The sequence below is a fragment of the Gobius niger genome, assembly GCF_951799975.1.
Source record: "Gobius niger genome assembly, chromosome: 2".
Lineage (NCBI taxonomy): Eukaryota > Metazoa > Chordata > Actinopteri > Gobiiformes > Gobiidae > Gobius > Gobius niger.
This window is the reverse complement of record NC_136853.1, coordinates 11725788-11743931: the sequence shown is the minus strand read 5'-3', so window position 1 is coordinate 11743931 and position 18144 is coordinate 11725788. Positions and strand designations below refer to the sequence as shown.

Genomic DNA, 18144 nt, shown 5'->3' with positions numbered 1-18144 from the left:
TCGTGACTTTTTTGTCACTTTTTCGTCAAATTATTCGCATTTTTTTGTCAAATTCTTATCACTTTTTTGTCACTTTTTTGTCCATTTTTTCTCAATTTTTCGTCAAATTTTGCTCACTTTTTTGTCCATTTTTTGTCATTTTTAGTCATTTTTTTGTACATTTTTTGTAAATTTTTGGTCACTTTTTCGTCAATTTTTTCTCACTTTTTCACATTTTCATCCTTGTTTTCGTCTCAGTTTTGTTGCTATTTTCACACCTTTTTTCCAGAAGTCTGCTTTTTTTGCGATTATGCTAATTTTGTAATCGTTAACTGTTGTAATCGAAATGGTGTCTTTCTCTGAGTTAAAAATTTAATTGACTCTTTTCTTCATTTTAAAGGTGCATTATGCAACTTTTTATATGAAGATAAAAGTTGATATTTGTGCATATTTTACCTTGTAGTGACCCAATGTTTGTATGAGATGAGTTTGTATGATCACGGTGGTCTCTACAAAGCTCCAGGATCAATTGTTCTTTTTGTAGGTTTTCTGGTGAGTGCAGCAGTCAGCAGTGAAAACCTTCCAAACAATTGATCCTGGAGGCGGGTAAGGTCCTGAAAGTAAAGGCACTGCATTGACCACTCATACAGCCACTGGGTCACAACAAGGTAAAATCTGCAAACATAAAAAGCTGCACCTTTAAGATCAAGATGAAGTCATATTTTATTGTCATGATATTGTGGATCAGCTGTCAATTCTATCTATAGATAAACTCACTAGACTTTTCTACTCTAAATATCCTGGGTATATGACAGGCTTTAGGTTACATTAATATAAACAACTCACATGAAGTGATCTGATCATGTTAGCTCAGTTATTTCTTAAGGCGAGACACTGCAGGTGAATAGGGAAAAAATGTATATTAACAGATATCAATTTGAAACTTTTGCTGTCGATCACTGGCATAAATGTGAGAAAAAAATACATTGCAAGTTTTCTGTCATTTTATCTTTTCATATAAGAACAAGGAGTTTTATGGCTAAAAAGGCCCCAAATTTCCCATCTTTTCGGCGACGAAATCTGAATAATGGATAGAGCTACATTCAAATTTATGGTTTCATTTTATTGATAAATGAGTTGACAAGACTTTTTCAGAGGGGATTTTGGTTTTAAAATAAGCTGTTTTTTAGTGGAAAAATTTGTAAAAATGTAATTTTCGCCTTATTTTTGGACATTCAAAACTCAATAAATGGGGCTTAAGGGATTAGATAATAAAAAATCCCTCTGAAAAAATCTTCCAAATATTGTTCAGTCCAAGGCTGGAAAATTTGAAGTCTTTAGGTCCGACTGACGTGGACATAGTGTCGCCACAATGACAGAAAAATGTGTTTTGAGAAAAAGGCCCTTGAAATTGTGTTCTCCCATATAAGTCTATGGGGGAACATTGAATCAGCGCAATATTTAAACATGTTATTGTGAAGATTAGGTATATTTTCTGTTTCCGGGTGAAAGCTTGTATGTTCAGAGACCAATTTGGCCCAAAACCTGAAAACTGAAAAAATTGAGGTTTGCCTGTAGCAAAACTAAAACTTAAACTAAAATACAAACACGTGGTTTCAGCAGTGGTTATTTTATTTTATTAGGCTTCTTTAGGTATTTCTATGTTAGTTTCTGTCGCAGCCTTGATTAGTTAGCATGCGGATGCTAACCGTGGCATTTTGCGCTGTGATCAAAAATAAGCTTCAAAATAAGGGCTCTTAGCTTTCCAGTGATAGATGCCCATATTCTCTTATGCTTTTAAGGCACTGAGAGCCAAAACTGGTATTGGTTCAGTATCGGATATTTGTAGCCTACACCCAATATCGTTTTTTTTTTCTGAATCGGCTCCGATATCCAGTACCAGTATTGGATTGGTTTATCCGTTTTGTTTTGTTTTTGGAATGGCATTATTTCTTTCACAATAACCAAACAGCAAAACTGTCGGGAGATTCAATGCCACCGAGTACAAAGAAGACTGAAATACAATCAGGCAGGCCCATGTGTGACGCAGCTGGGCAGTGACCGATTTTTGTTTGTGCCACAAGTTACAAAATCAGCGAGGCTTCTCTTCGAAAACAACCCATCTATTGTACTTTCCCCCCGCTTTCACAAATCTTTTATCCAGCTCAAAGATTTGGAAAACCAATTCTACCACAATTTCCCATTGTTAGCGGGCCACGAAATTTCTCTCAGCACCATTTGGCGGCAAGTCTGGCTAGTCTGTCCAGCTCAGAATCAGCCCAGTTATGCGTCAAAAACTTCAAAAGCGGTTCAGATGTTTAGACTGCTCCAGGCGAATCATCCTTCACTTCAACTTTTCTCGCAATGCATGACGCTATTTACTTTCCAAATCACTAATGCACACTGTATTCTACTTGTGTTGTTGTTGCAGCATTGATTTGAAAGCACATTTTGAAGCATGTAAGCACTTAGCTTACCATTATTGTTTCCTTAATCATCTCGACCTGCTCACTTAGGCAGCCATTAAAAGAGCAGTTTCTATATTGTTAATGAGCTCATTTCATCGGGCCATTTTCTACTCTGCCATATCATCCAGATCCAGCTCTCATGGTGAATTAACTCCCTAAATTTAAGCATTACATTATATACTATTTCCAGTGCAGTAAGAACAAAGTGCACTTCACAGGGAAGAGAAGCAGCACAACAAAAACAAGCTAAGAACAAAATGCTAATTTTAGATGGGAGGATGTGATAAGAACAAAGTTGGCCTATAGACTTTAAAGAATTATACACAGACGAGCTTCATGGATCGCTGTGTTCGACGTACACACAGGGCGGAAGAGGGAGACTGGCGAAAAATGTAGGATCACTGAAACAAAACACCACTTCACATGAATGTCGTAGATAGGATGACCAGATGAGTTGACCTGAAATTCGGGACGGGGTCCGCGCGGGGGGTGGTTGGGAGGGGGGGTTGTTGGTGGAGTGCAGTTTCTAAAGGCTTTAACAAAAGCACATGTTTTAATCATGTACCACATTTACAATCATTATGCACAACTGCGAATCAAACTAATGGAATACGGCGGGAATTCGGGCGTTCTGCTCTCCCAAAATTTCATCCGATGGGCGGGGGAGCGACTGAATTTTGCGGTGCATTATGGGTGACAGATAGTCTTTGCAAGTTCCGGTTCTGCTGGAGAGTTTTCGCTCGCTCTGCTGGCTTCATCTTCTGCTAAGAGAGGAATACAATTCTGTAGCTAATATTTTACGATGCAGACTTCGACTGTTCCGACTCCCTACATTTGGGGCTCGTACCTCCCGCCCGCCCTCCTGCCTTCAGCGGACACTTTTAGCCACGCACTGCCCCGCTGTACGGTCTCCCGCCCGGCTCGGAGCCTCGAAGCCTCGAAGGCTGGGCCGGATAACTAACCGTTGCCCCAGGGGTCTGTGAGCTGTCCCTGGGAGACTATAGTAAAAAGCAGCCATTTCATAAGCATTGACAGCCTCTGATTATCTCTCTGCCCAATACAACTTTATCGAGTCTGTGTTTTCAACGTGAGAAGATCAGGCATGTCAATAAATAAGTCCGTAGTCGAGCTGCTAACCGCTCGGCCGGAGCTAACTAGCTCCTTAGCAGCGCATAGCTCCGGTGAAAACAAGTATTATGCAATAATAACGTAAATACAGCCGGTAACTATATAAAGCAGCCTTTGAGATGATCACACACTGAGTCGGGCTTGATGCATTTGTGGTTTATTGCGGACTTTTCATCAACAATGAGCTGTAGGCGATTGTAACAAGCTAATGGGGCTAACCTGGAATAACCATTGTCCACTGGCACAAATAATAGTCCTTTATTCAGACATATGGGCTGGATATGTGCTTAAATACTAGGCAGATCCTTGTGCAGATCGTGTGTATAGCTATAGTTGAAGATCATTCATCATCACATTCTTCCCTCTCAGCTGAACTTCATTCACATTGTCACCGTCTTTCACTCGCACACACAGACATCTCCTTTCGTTTCCCCACACTCGAAATACCCTTTCTCTTCAACCTTTCACGCAATTCAGGCACTGTCAGTCACTTGTAAGCCATATTCGCCATTACATTAAATCAACCGGAAGTGAAATAGGCAACGACGGATGTTTTTTTTTATCGCTCCCCCCGCCCATCGGGTGGAATTTTGGGAGAGCAGCGAATTGAGTTTTCTGTAAGTATATATGATTCCATGTTCATGGTCCGCCACCGCCTATAGAACAAAAATAAGGAAGTTAGTGACGTAGTTCCCAAAGGTAAAAAAAAAATGCAACATTTAACTTCATTAAACCTGCATAAGTTGCGTCGAGGACCTGGCAGCAGCGAGCGGCCTCTTCTTCCCAAGGATATATTTATTGAAGCTCATGCAGCTCAACACCAGGTTCATTTTTATTAATATTTCTGCACAAATCAATTCCAGGGAGCATTTGTTGCGTAGCTACATCAATCCCTGCGCCCTTCATGATGGAGAACACTCACTCTGAGTAGCCTTGCTCATAGAGACGCTGAGGATAAAGGACAAGGAAACGTGGCGCTTGGGCCCAGAGCTGCTCTGCGTGTCCAGGTGCTTTAACGCTTTCTTCAGAGCACAAGAAAACTGTGCTATAAAGCTCGTCCAGATCAAGCTCCTCTTCCATTTAAAGAGCACACAACAGCGTCTTTGAGTGTACATTAGCAGATCTCTTTTGATTCTTTAATATTCATCAAAAAGGGAATCATTTAGATTGCCTTAGATTACTAAATAATCTAAAGTAATCTAAGGTGATTCTTAGATTACTCCAGCATCCGCGGGCCTTCTAAGCATCTGCACTTACTTTCTGCTCATTTACAGGCGCTATTTGAATGACTTAAAAGTGCATGATGCAACTTTTTCTGTAAAAATTAACATATATTTGTGGGTATTTGACCTTGTACTTACCCTGTGGCTGCATGAGTGGTCAGCATGGCACCATCACTTTCCAGCACAGTGGTCTCTAGGACGCTCCCGGATCAATTGTTTGGAAGGTTTTCAATGCAGACCAGAAAACCTACACATCACATTATCCTGGAGCGCTTTAGAGACCACAGAGATGGAAAGTAAAGGCACCATGCTGGCCACTCATGGGTCACTACAAGGTCAGATACGCGCAAATATCAGCTTATTTTTTGGCATTGAAAAAGTCACATTATGCAAGTATTTTCAACAGCAGATACTTCTGTACTTTAATAACGTTTATTTATTGGAGTGATAATAGTTGTATCTGTACTTTTACTTAAGTATTGAAATCAAGTGCTTTGACCACCACTACTTATGGCAATAAAGTATTTCAGTCCTGTCCCTTTGCACAATGAACACTGTAGTTATCAGCATATGGTGGTTTAAATAAGGCTACAAACAGCATGTTCAGCAACACAATGTTCTGTAATGAAGGAAATTTGAACACTGAAATAACCATGCGAAGGTGTATGCCGTGCTCTGAAGAGGTAACAACATAGAACCTTCAGGTAAACAATACATGCTAAAAATGTTGCCCTAAGCCAGTATTTCCCAAAATTAAAAAAAGATTCAACTAAAAAAAAGGTGAAACTGAGTAGAATTTAGTTTTCATGATGTTTTTCAGTAAAAGTGCTTACTTTTAGAGTATTGTAACCTCTTTACTCCCGCCTGAACCAAGAGCATTTTCTCCAGTTCAGCTTTACCCAAATCCTGTAGGCCAGTGTAACCTACAAAACTAAATTGATCTTTTTCCTCACATCATCAGATTTTATTTTAATCCCTTTTTTTGATGGGCACTGGGCAGTCATCTCATTTTTGTCAAATTTTCGGGACTTTTTTGTCACTTTTTCGTCAAGTTATTCGCATTTTTTTGTCAAATTCGTATCATTTTTTTGCTCACTTTTTTGTCAAATTTTTGTCAATTTTTGTCATTTTTTTGTACATTTTTTGTAAATTTTTGGTCACTTTTTCGCCAATTTTTTCTCACTTTTTCACATTTTCATCCTTGTTTTCGTCTCAGTTTTGTTGCTATTTTCACACCTTTTTTCCAGAAGCTTTTGGATTGGGATTAAGCTGGAGAAAATGTGCTCGGTTCAGGTGGGAGTTGAGGGGTTAAGCTACAGTATATTTTGAACATAACACCTTTGTTTAAATTTTGGCTTACAGGGGTACATGGGACAAGAAAGGTTGGGAACCACTGCCCTAAACTATAGTTATGAGCATAAGAGCATAAGGACGTTTTAGCAGCGTAACTTCCCATGGTCGGATTTGAAGAGGACATCTGCGGCATCGACAGGCTGCTGCTAATGTGATGTCGGTGCCAACTTGGCTCCCTGCTCCACTCCAGGGGTCATTTGAGGGGATAATTAAGTCCCCCATAATGATCATTCTTTTGGCTTCTGTTCTGTTTACAGTGTGATGCCGCCGAGGCCAGTCCTGTCTTGTATAATGGAATAAGTGTGCTTTGGTTTTGGACACAAGATGACAAAATCAACAAACTTTGAATGTGCTGCAAGAGAAAATGGATGACGGACACAGGGAGACAAACAACAGTGGGCGATTGATTTTCTGATGATTTCAAACAGTGTTCTGAGATTCTGACCACGCAGTTCTCTATAATGTTTACATCTCCAAATCAGACCTGGACCACTTATCATCTTCTTCCAAACACCATCGACTTTTTAGTGGCATATTGCTAATATGACTTTTCAAAATGCTTCGCCCATCTAATCGGAGCACTTGTAGCTTCTTCCCCTTTATCTCTACATTAATATCTCACATGGCCTCATGCACTTCCTTCAGCATTTAGGCTGCATCACTTTCAAGCTCTTAGAGGACAAACTAATGTAAATTCCAGACTATTGAGCACACCTAACTATAAGCCACACCAACAAAAATTATAAATATGTGTATTTGTTTTATTTTTATTTATTATACGGCTCTTCACAACGTAAGTAGAACGCTCCGTTGATTTGAATGGGATTTCCCAACGTTCTACCGGTCATTATTTTCTGATAAAAGACCTCTGAAAAAAATAATGACCGCTGCCGATGGCAACAGAGTTGGTGCTTTCATATCACTCCACGTGTACGTAGTAGCGACACTATCTCTGTCCCCGTCACTGCGAGAGAAGTCGGGGGAATTGCTCGTGAAGTTAGTGTGAGTCTGACTTTCAACTTACCCAGAGATTCACCACCATTCCTCCTTCTCCAACTGCGCCTTCAACTAAGTAGCTAGGCTAGCTACTAGCCTTGCTGATTCTAGCCTAGCAAAACGTTGCCGAGCAACGCGCAAACTTTTAGGAACTATTTGTCGCAGAAGTCATTAAATAAACCTTTCGACCTTCATAAAAGTGTACAAAGTTTATGTTGTGTGTGTTCAGTTGGCAAATGGCCGTATAATAAGCGGGATAATGTATAGAACGCTGGTCATTATCGGGAAAATAAGCACCTTAGGGGTGAAACAAGACCGGTGCGCCCTGTCGGTGCTTATTTTCCCGATAATGACCAGCGTTCTATACATTATCCCTTACATATATAGTCAGGTCCATAAATATTGGGTCATCGACTAATTTCTTATGTTTTTGGCCCTATAAACCACTGTTAGAGAAATAACAATGGTGTTCGAGAGGATAGATGAAAAACAGGCAGCAGTCTGGATGTCTTATGCGGGAGAAGTTTATTTACCATCAGTGCGGGACCCGGAGACATGAACTCATGACATTGTGCTAGTCCTACCATTCAAGTCTGTCTATGCTTTCACAGAAAAGGGATAAATACCCTCTCAGAGCGTCATACTGATAGTACGACTGTACAGCCTGACCCAGTATGATAAACAGCGATTTAATGTTGTCCTCAAGCAACCACCAAATCCATCCATCCATCTTCTTCCACTTTTCCATTTCCGGGTTGTGGGGGCAGCTGCCCAAATCACATTGCACCAGCCCCTTATGGCTCCTTCTGCAGGTGGTGGGTCCACAGAAGGAAGACCTCACGATTAAACAGGCCTGTTGGTCTCTCATAAGGGGCTTCTGAACCGCTCTTTGTCTGACCCGTCACCTTGGACCTGTTTTCCATGGGAGACCCTACCAGGGGCACCAAGACCCCGACAACAGAGCCCCCAGGATCATTCAGGTGCTCAAACCCCTCCACCACGTTAAGGTGGCGGTTCTAGGAGGGGTAAACCACCACAATGGATTTGAAATAAAACAAAAAAATTGGTTGTTAAACTGCAGACTTACAGATTTAATTTGAGGCGATTTACATCCAAATCAGATAAACAGTGAAGGAAGTACAAGCGTTTTTATGTGAGCCTCCCACTTTTCAAAGGACCAAAAGTAATGGGACAACAGCCTGCGGTGTAGAGGGCACAGACGTCACCAGACGCTGGGCTTCATCTCTGGTGATGCTCTCTCAGGTCTCTACTGCAAATGTCTTCAGTTCCTGCTTGTTGGTTTGTTTTGAATCATGAGCAGATCCTTCATCTCTCCATGTTTTTCACTTCAAATCACTCTGGTACAAGTTGATCTTTGTCTCATCTGTCCTAGGATGTTGTTTCAGAGGTGTAAAGGCATTTTAAGATGTTTTTCGGCACACTCTAACCAGCCTCCTGTTTGTGGTTAATGGTCTGTATTCTCTCTGGAGAAATTTTTATCTTGACTGATGACCTTGCCACACATACACCACCTCCTGGAGAGTGTTTTAATCTAGCCTGTTGCTTTGAAGGGGTTTTCTTCACCAGGGAAAGAATTCTTCGGTCATCCAGTTTATGTACATAAACTGTTTCATTTGAAATCGATTGTGGTGGTTTATAGAGTCAAAAATGTAATGATTGAGTTGATGTGAAAATATTTATGGACGTGACTGTACAAGCCACAACTGCACCATCAGCAGTTTTCTTTTTGTGCGCAGGCACATTTTAAGAGAAGAGATATTAAATTTAAATTTTAAATTTTGAAAAGAGAATGGTGGCCTACAGGAACATTTACTCTTATTAAAGTGTGTTAAAGAGGGGGTATTAGGCTTTCACATAGCACCAGTCTATATCACACTACAATGATGACCAAACCTTCTGTTGGTCTGTAAATATAGTAAATTAGAATAACTGCCTTGTATAAAATTGCTCTCTCAAAATGGCTGTAGTGAATGTCTTGAAATAGGCCTCTGTGTCTTTAAGAACCTCTGACCCTTTCCGACACGCCCCCTCCACACACTGTCTGTGGCATCAGTGGGGAGGGGGTTCTGCTGAGGAGCAGTGGTTGGTTACTCGGCTGGTGACGAAAGCTCGGAGGCGTCTCCAGGAGGTGGGGGCGTTCCTAGAACCTATCCCTAAAATGGCCGCCATCAGAGTTTTTACAGATTACGTGAATACGTGAATGTGCCAAGGCAACACTTCAGGCATGTTTTTGATGAGGGAATGACATAATAACATGATGTAAAGCTTGAAAAAGTCGATTTTGCATAATACCCCCCCTTTAAGAACTGAAGAAATGAAAAGATTTATATTATTTTTGAGCACACCATTGGCTCAAGTATTGAAGAACGCTGCTCGGGGATCTACACTTGGCAGAAACATGATGAAAACACCAGCACAAAACACCATCCATACCCACCACCCCCACTCCATGGAAAACATTGATCAATAGGAAGACAAATCTCGGGGAGGATCCACTGTTGTACATAACATTGCCATGGGTGTCTGTCCAGCCCAAGTACAGCCCCCGTTCAACCCACTTACTACGTTAAGTCTGGATCTGAAGATTTCACAGTGCGCCAATCGTCAGCGCAAAAGTCTAGTCTAAAGCTTGCATTAATAAGAAACACAAGATTGGGCCCTAAATGTGTCATTTTAGATGTGTAGTTAGCGCAGTCATAGCATTTATTACGCTCATTGGGAAGGACAGAAGGACGGGATACTCACATCGGATTTGCAGGGTGAGAATGTGTGCATTAGTTGGAGAGCTCTTACATTTTGGAAATGCAGTGTGTGCAGTTTAAGAGGGATTGGGCATGTCCAGAAGAGAGTTAGTGAACACGGTGGTAGAAAAAGTTAGAACAGATGTAGTGGGCCTAGAGGGATTGTACAAGTGAGATTTTGAACCTGCTGTGTGAGGATATAAAGTGGGACCAGATGACTCACACTGTAGTGCCCATGCAAAATTAATCCAAGTAAGAGATTGGTTATCATTTCCTTTTTTTATGTTGACACACTTATGCAATAATAATAGAAGAGCAATGCAATTATTCCCCCCATTTTTTATATTTTGCTTTTTAATGATATTTAAGGCCTTCATTTTGGCACAGTTTATTTATTGGCTTTTAATACTTAGGGGGGAGAAACCCTGCGTATTAAACACAGGAAATGTGCAGCAGTTGTTTTTCATTGTCGAACATTTTGAGAAGATATTTCTATAATACATATTTATTATAAATTGGCAGATGTAGACCCAAACCAGCTAATATGTGTCAGACAAGCGTATCCAATGTCACCAGTAATGTCACAAGCTATTCCTTTGTCCCTTCTTGCACCAGCTCGATGCTCTTTTTCACTCTCTCCGGCTTGTTGACCTATAGCTGAAAGTAGCACAGTATTATCTGAGAGTCCCTTCATGACCAGTTGCCTGAAGGTCCGGCTCTTTCAGCTGTGGTCACTTCCATTCCCCAAAGGAGTAGGCAAACAAAGACCATTTGGGATGCTGGGAGTCACCCATGCATATGAGAAAATGTAGCCTACTTTTCTTGGCCACTCAGCTCACCGTTGAAATGTCAGGTTTGCTTGCTCGGCGGCGTCAGCGCTGAAGCTGAAACTGAATGCATATCTTTGGTTTTGGCGATGAGGGGATGCTGTCCCCACCAACCCCACACCCCGTCTATGATTCTGCAGCGCAAAACAGTGCTCACTAGCTTACTTGAGATTGGGAAAAGCAGGCAAAGGTCCGCATGAATAATGAACAGCAGCTGCCAAAATCCTGACAAAAACTGACAAGTGCCTAAAGGGAGGACAGGCTTTCTTTGTCCGGACACAAGGCTTTAAAAGAACTGTCTGGTCACCTTAGAGCGAGTCAAAACAAGACTTAAAAATAGTGCTCAAGACAGAGCGAGTCAAAACAAGACTTAAAAATAGTGCTCAAGACTGAGCGAAATAGTGCTCAAGACAGAGCGAGTCCAAACAAGACTTAAAAATAGTGCTCAAGACAGAGTGAAATAGTGCTCAAGACAGAGCGAGTCAAAACAAGACTTAAAATAGTTCTCAAGACAGAGTGAAACAGTGCTCAAGACAGAGCGAGTCCAAACAAGACTTAAAAATAGTGCTCAAGACAGAGTGAAACAGTGCTCAAGACAGAGCGAGTGAAAACAAGACTTAAAATAGTTCTCAAGACAGAGTGAAATAGTGCTCAAGACAGAGCGAGTGAAAACAAGACTTAAAATAGTTCTCAAGACTGAGAGAAATAGTGCTCAAGACAGAGCGAGTCAAAACAAGACTTAAAATAGTTCTCAAGACAGAGTGAAATAGTGCTCAAGACAGAGCGAGTCAAAACAAGACTTAAAAATAGTGCTCAAGACTGAGTGAAATAGTGCTCAAGACAGAGCGAGTCAAAACAAGACTTAAAATAGTGCTCAAGACTGAGTGAAATAGTGCTCAAGACAGAGCGAGTCCAAACAAGACTTAAAAATAGTGCTCAAGACAGAGCGAAATAGTGCTCAAGAAAGAGCAAGTCAAAACAAGACTTAAAAATAGTGCTCAAGACTGAGTGAAATAGTGCTCAAGACAGAGTGAATCCAAACAAGACTTAAAAATGCATGCATTTCAATGCTGAAAGTATTTTATCTACACTCTTGCCTCTTACTGTAATTGATTAATTTCATGTTGATGTTTTTATTGATTGTATTTGTTTTCTTATATTTTATGCTGCTTTAACTGTGAAGCACTTTGAATTGCCTTGTGTATGAATTGTGCTCTACAAATAAACTTGCCTTGCCTTGCCTTGCCTTATTCATGTACTGTCAAGGTGGGTGAGATGTCGTGCGATAATGATACATTGCAATGTCTTACAACACTTAACACTTAAAGGGGAAAGTCTTCAATGTTTCAACAGCGATAATTTGTTCATGCGTTGTAGAGCCCTAACATAGTCTTTCTCTGTTCTAATTTCCCGCACTGTATTGTCTTTGACCTTCTTAAAAAAGTACCCAAAGTGAGACTGAATGAATCACCGCCCGGGACATAAGCAGCAGATTATATGTCTCAGTTGTTTTTATCTGCGCCGGCCTCTCTACCGCAAAGCTCGGTCTTTTAAGTCTATTTAAATGTGTGAAAGCAAAGGGGGAGACGCACTCAGTTGGTCTCGGGTCTTTGAGTCCTGTACACCCTATAAAGCAGGCTCGTCGACGGGAACATAAAGACGACCATGCTAATAGGGTTCAGGCCCGGGAGGAAGTGAAAGCCAATGAGTCCACTCCACTCCAGCTAAATGCGATTAAGTTTCACGAAGGCTCTTAACCCGGCGCGGATAGTGTTGCATCGGACTGCAAAGACCCATGCCCCATAAGTAGAATGTAATCAACTTCCACAACAAAGGTGCTTTCTCAGTAATAGAATTGGAGCCCTCGGTATTTGAAGAAATCTTTTTATTTTTTTCTCTCTGTCTCTCTCTGTCTCTCTCTCTCTCTACGAAGGCACCAAAAGCACCTTGTGATCGAACATGATGACAAAACAGACATAATAGGTAAGTGGTGTGGATCCATGCGGGTGGGCCACTTTTGTCTGAGGACCAGCCAGGACCCGTTACGACCCGGTGCATCTGGCTGTGTGTGTTTGTAAAAAGGTTGGTCAGAACAGTGTAGTATCGGGGATTTATCTGAGGCCGACAGCTGCGGATCTGCCCGAGTCTTTGTGGACAATGAGGACAAAAGAACCAAATCAGGAAGAACATCAGCCTCATTTTTGCCTGAACTACCCAGTTTTTTTTTTCGTGCCCCGACTCTTACAGAAGATTCTCGTGTGCGAATTGGAAGCAGTGATAAGCCCCCAGCTGCTCCTGCTTTGATGTAATAAAAATAGTCTCTTTTGCTTGATGGGTTCACTCGGCGGCCAATCAAATGTGGGGACAGATTGGGTGCTTTAAAGAAGAAAAGTTCAAGGTGCAGCATGGAACTGGTTAGCACGGTGGCTTTGGTTTGGAACGCAGTGGATTCTAGGTCAAAGACGATTTCTGTGAACAGAGAGTTTATTGGAACACACTAAAGGCTGGTTACACAGCAGTCCTCAATGAATTTAGTAGAAATGTCTTGTTTTTATCACGATGATGGACACTCATGGCCAGGAGTATTACTATTATTCTCTAAAAAATAATATTGTTATAGATCATGCTCTTTGGTGGAAGCTGAGGTCAAAAAAACCCTCAGGCAAATAGTTTTAAGACAATCACAAAGAGAAGAGATGGCACAACTAATAGAGACTGCAAAAAGTGCGGAAAGACAGGCAGGCCATACTTCAGGCAACAGTCCACTGCGGCCTTTGCTTTCGGATTGGAAAGTGATTGGATTTGCATTTGTTAGAAGATCTTGTGAGCAATAATTGATCATCTGACAACCCTTAAGTCTGAATGACCTAAAGAGAATTTTTAGTTCTAAATCAGAGACTCTTTTTGTCACCATGAGGAAAACATTTTCTCTATATTTGACCCATCCGTCCACCAATGCTGCAGTGTACCCTTCTCCTTTAGCTGAGATCTTTGCTGGTTGTATTAAGCTCACTGTGAATGGTTTAATTATTTGTGTCCAGAGTGGCCAGAATAGCATCATATAAAACCAAGTTTGCTCTGCAGATCCTGACTTGAAAGGGAAAGTCTACGCTACGTGAAGTTAAATAACCAGAATCCACTCCAATGAACAGTCTTTTTTTTTTTATAGCTGTTCATCCATGCAAGTGAAAAAACACAAAACACTGAGCAAAAGGCAAAAGTGTAAATGTACTGTACATACATAAGCAATGAAATAAACAAAAACTGCTTGTATATGTATAAATGTCTTAGTATTGTACATAGAGTTTTGAAAATATGCTTAACAAACAGTACATTTTGGCATAATATTCAAACCGCGTGAACATTTTATCTAACTTAATTTTTTTTTAACCTTAATGTTTTTTTTTCATAGTATAGACTCACAGAACGACATTTGTCCCTCACTGTCAGTCCTTCACTAAAGGTGAAGAAAGGTGTTTCTTTTTGCTGCTTTATTTGAGTGCTCTTCAAGGTTGAGGAGAGACGCGGCTCTGTTTGGTCCTGTGCACACTGACTGACATGAAGTCCCTGTGTATATTTGGACCTGGAAGGAATGAGTTGATTGAAACACCTCCGGGACAGCACACCTTACTACTATTGGGTTTTTATTTTTAAATCCAAATACGGTATTATACAAGGTGGACGTTAGTTGTGAAAAAGTTTGTGATTGCATTTTTAATTTGTAATTTTGCCCGCTTATTTGTATTTTATTTTTTTTATTTGACAGGGCCATTGCCCAACAAACGTGTTGCACAGACCAGAGACAGCTACAAGCTCATTTTCATCATCAAAGCTCCCCTTTTTAAGCCATTTTGAATTCCGGAGTTTGTCCCTTGTAAACCCCCTCATTTGAAACATTGCTGGTGTCGGCAGTTCGGGGAGAGATGCTCCATGGCGGTTGCCTTGCAGAAAGAGAATTTGCAGAATTAAGTGGGTGTAGCGTAAATGGCTCCCCTCCTCTGTGAGGCATGTTTTAATATGCCTTCTTCTCAGCCGTGATTGCGTTGGAAAATCGTGCAGTTGCGCCACGTTTGGCTGTTGGTTTTCTGTCATGTCACCAAAGCTGTGGTTGTAAACAGAAGTGGATGGGCACATTGCGGCTAGCTTTGGGTTGGAAGCATTAAGTGTGGATTAACTTAACAGTTGACACAGCACATACTGTAGCTTTCAAAAGGCTCATTTACATTTTTGAAAATCTTTGTATAGAAATAGATTTCATTGGGTACTTAAAATCCACGTTTTTTTAGGGGTGAAAAGTACCTCTTAAGAGTAAGTGTGTGTAGCATCGCAGCAACATAACAAAACATAATCCAGAAATGTTCCACAGACTGATAGTAATGGTAGTAAATAATGTCAGGGTATGGAAAACATGTTCCAGCAGAGCTTTTCAGTTTCACAAAGAATTATTTAATGGTGTAATAGTGAGGAGAGAAACATTTCAAAATAACTTGTTGTGATATGGCTAATCTTAACAGGATGCATGTAGTGAAGACAATGTAGGTGCTGAAAGGAGCAGAGTGATCACAGCCAGAAAAGATGAGCACTCCAAATCTAGAATTGGTTTCCATAGTTTTTGAAGTTGCAGGAGATGATAAAAATGCATTGCAGCTGATGTGGACCTCCTCATTGGGATCACATTGGGAGCAGCTGCCTTGAATCAAGCCAGACGGAGCATTGTCATGAACCACTTGACTAGATGGCGCCATATTAGACTAGGCAAAAGAAAAACAGAGCTCCATTCACTGCAATGCAAAAGACCCCAATGTGAGACTTAGTAGTTTCTACAGTCAGTGCATTCTATCACTAAAAATAAAAAAAGGATTTATGGGGCACACCCTCCGGACACAGTTAACAAGCTCGGTACTAAAAGAAACTTGGATTTCTGTGGTTCGGCCAATATACTTTAACTATACCCATTAGCATTTAGCCAAACATCACAAATTATGAATTATTATGTTTTCAGCTGTTGTCAACCCATTGACCTCATTTAGGTGATGTCAAAGCCTAGTGAGAAATAATTATTGAAATACTTAATATTGAACATGGCCACTAAACATCATCTAATAATATGTTATGGCCATTCATACCTCGCCATAGGGCCTTGCTTTTCCATTCCATACCATATACAGACGGCATTGCGTCATAGAAAGGGCGTGGTTTCGCCAAGGGGCGAAAGATAATTTTTTGATAATCTTTTGGGAAACACAATTTTCCACTCTTTTTAGCCATTTTCTGATGAAATATTAACTTATTTACCACACAAATAAAGTCAAGTCTAATTTGGGTCCATATGTATTTCTTTTTACAGCAGGTTGTTCAGTAGAATCAAAAAACGGCAGTCATAGCTGGCGCTAGCTAGTGTTAGCATGTAGCATGATGCTGACATGAAGCATCATGTTAGCATTCTCCATTATTTGTGTATTTATGGGCTGTTGAACAACTTTGCTCTATATGTCTTTGTAGCTTTATTTAGAAGAAAACTATATTCATGATTCAACATTTGTTTAAGCAGTTTTTGAATAATTAGAGAAAGTTTAGATTTTTCTCCAAATTGTTTTTCCCCCTCAACTGCTTTCAATCATGACCATATATGGGCGATTCCAGAAATGCCATCTATGTTAAGAGAAAGCTCATTAAACAGGTCCGTGAAGCCGTTCATAACTGCACATTTGTAGGAACATGCTGTGATGGGCGTTTAGAACTACTCGATTAGCTTACCCTACTCGAGCTTTGTAGCTTAGCGAGTACGTCACACACACACAGATTCTCGTCTAACTCAATGGGTCAGATGCAAAGGACATTTTTTCTCTGTGTACAATAAACTTAATTACTCATGTGCTCTCTCTCTCTCTCTCTTTCTCTTCACAGCCATGGGAGTGCTTATGTCCAAGAAGCAGCAGGTGGAGAAGGTGCAAAAGTGTAACGCCGTGGTCTCTGCCTTCCAGTCAGGCCTTAAGGAGCGTCCGGCCTTCGCTAAACCTGCGGAGGAACCTGAAGAGAGCCACAAACCTGAACCAACTCCAAGCGACCCCGCGGGGGAGAAGAAGTCGGAGGAGCAGTCCGAACAAAACGAAACGGACCAGGGTGCCGCTCCATCCACCTCCCAACAGTGCTCGCTTCCTGGTCGGGAGGAGTGCAAAGTCAACCAGGAGTCGTGGTCAAGGTTGCGGGACGGGAAGGGGGTGGAGCCAGAGGAGCTGGACAAGAGCTATCAGCTGACCCCGCCGGCTTACGTCAGGCCCAAAAGAGAAGCGGATGATGACCAGCCGGTGGAGATCGAGCTGGTGACGAGGGAGCAGGTACGGGCTAAACAACATAATATTGTCGACTGGACTGGGTTGAGTAAGTTTAGCAGCTTTTGGGCAAAACATAACATGTGGTTTTGTACATAAAAACGCCAACGTCAAGCATTAGTGTCTGCGACTTTGAATTTACGCTTTAGTTAATCTTTTGCTGACATTTTCTCAGCATATTCTCATGGTGCAAACCTGTAATGATCAGTCAGAGCTGCACAAATCTTGGTGTGTTGGGAGTTTTCATACCTCCCCAGCCAACCACCATCTTTCATGTCAGAGCTACACATATATAGGATAATGGCAGCTGAAAGGTCTGTGAAGCGCCTGTCAGTCAACGTGAAGCAAATCTGACGTTTGCCCCCATTTATAAGATAAGAACTGCTTCTGGGTTGCACAGTTTTATATGACGTTGTATGGATGTTTTGAAATAAACATTCCGAGCCTTGTTAAATCAAGCCAAAGAAAACAAACAAAAAAAGAACCAGGCAATAATTATAAAAAAGCGAGCATCCAATTAGTCACTTCTTTTCCCTTTTTTCTTTTTGTTTTCTCCTATTCTTCAATGTTATTTAATATGCAGAGTACGACCATGAAACAAATATATTTGAGATAGCATCTGCCAAATAACAGGTTTTTTTGAAACTTTACATGTGTTGCATGGTGCACGTTCCACTTGACATTTCCTGGTTGCCGCTTGGAAATGCTTGGAAAGCAGCGTAACTGACAAAAAAAACATACCAACTTTATTTATAATGCACATTAAAAACTAAAAACTGTTTTAAGCCCTATTGATGGTGAGGAGTTGGAACTACAAATCGTGCTGTTACTCTATACAGCATTTCAAATTATTATGCAAATTATATTTCTGTGCCATCAAGGTAAAAAAAATAAAAACATTCAATGAAACTCATGGATGGTATTGTGTCTCTGGGCTCTTTGAATCACTGACATTGATCTCAGAGACCTGTGATGATTAGTTTTCCGGTTAAGCCCAGTTAAATGAAAAACTACTGAAAAAGGACGTAACAGATTATTAAGCAACTATGGGAAAGAAAAAGGATCTCTCTGCTGTT

General features: G+C 40.9%; 1 protein-coding gene across 2 annotated transcripts in view; it reads left to right on the top strand.

The window, feature by feature from the left end:
• Positions 1-18144, top strand: part of phf24 (PHD finger protein 24) — a 70376-nt gene that overhangs the window by 18452 nt on the left and 33780 nt on the right. For both annotated transcript variants that reach the window (XM_079582622.1, XM_079582623.1), the window contains exon 2: positions 16644-17074. In XM_079582622.1, the coding sequence (XP_079438748.1) occupies positions 16646-17074 (429 nt within the window). In that variant the 5' untranslated portion in view covers positions 16644-16645. The remainder of the gene's footprint in view (positions 1-16643; positions 17075-18144) is intronic.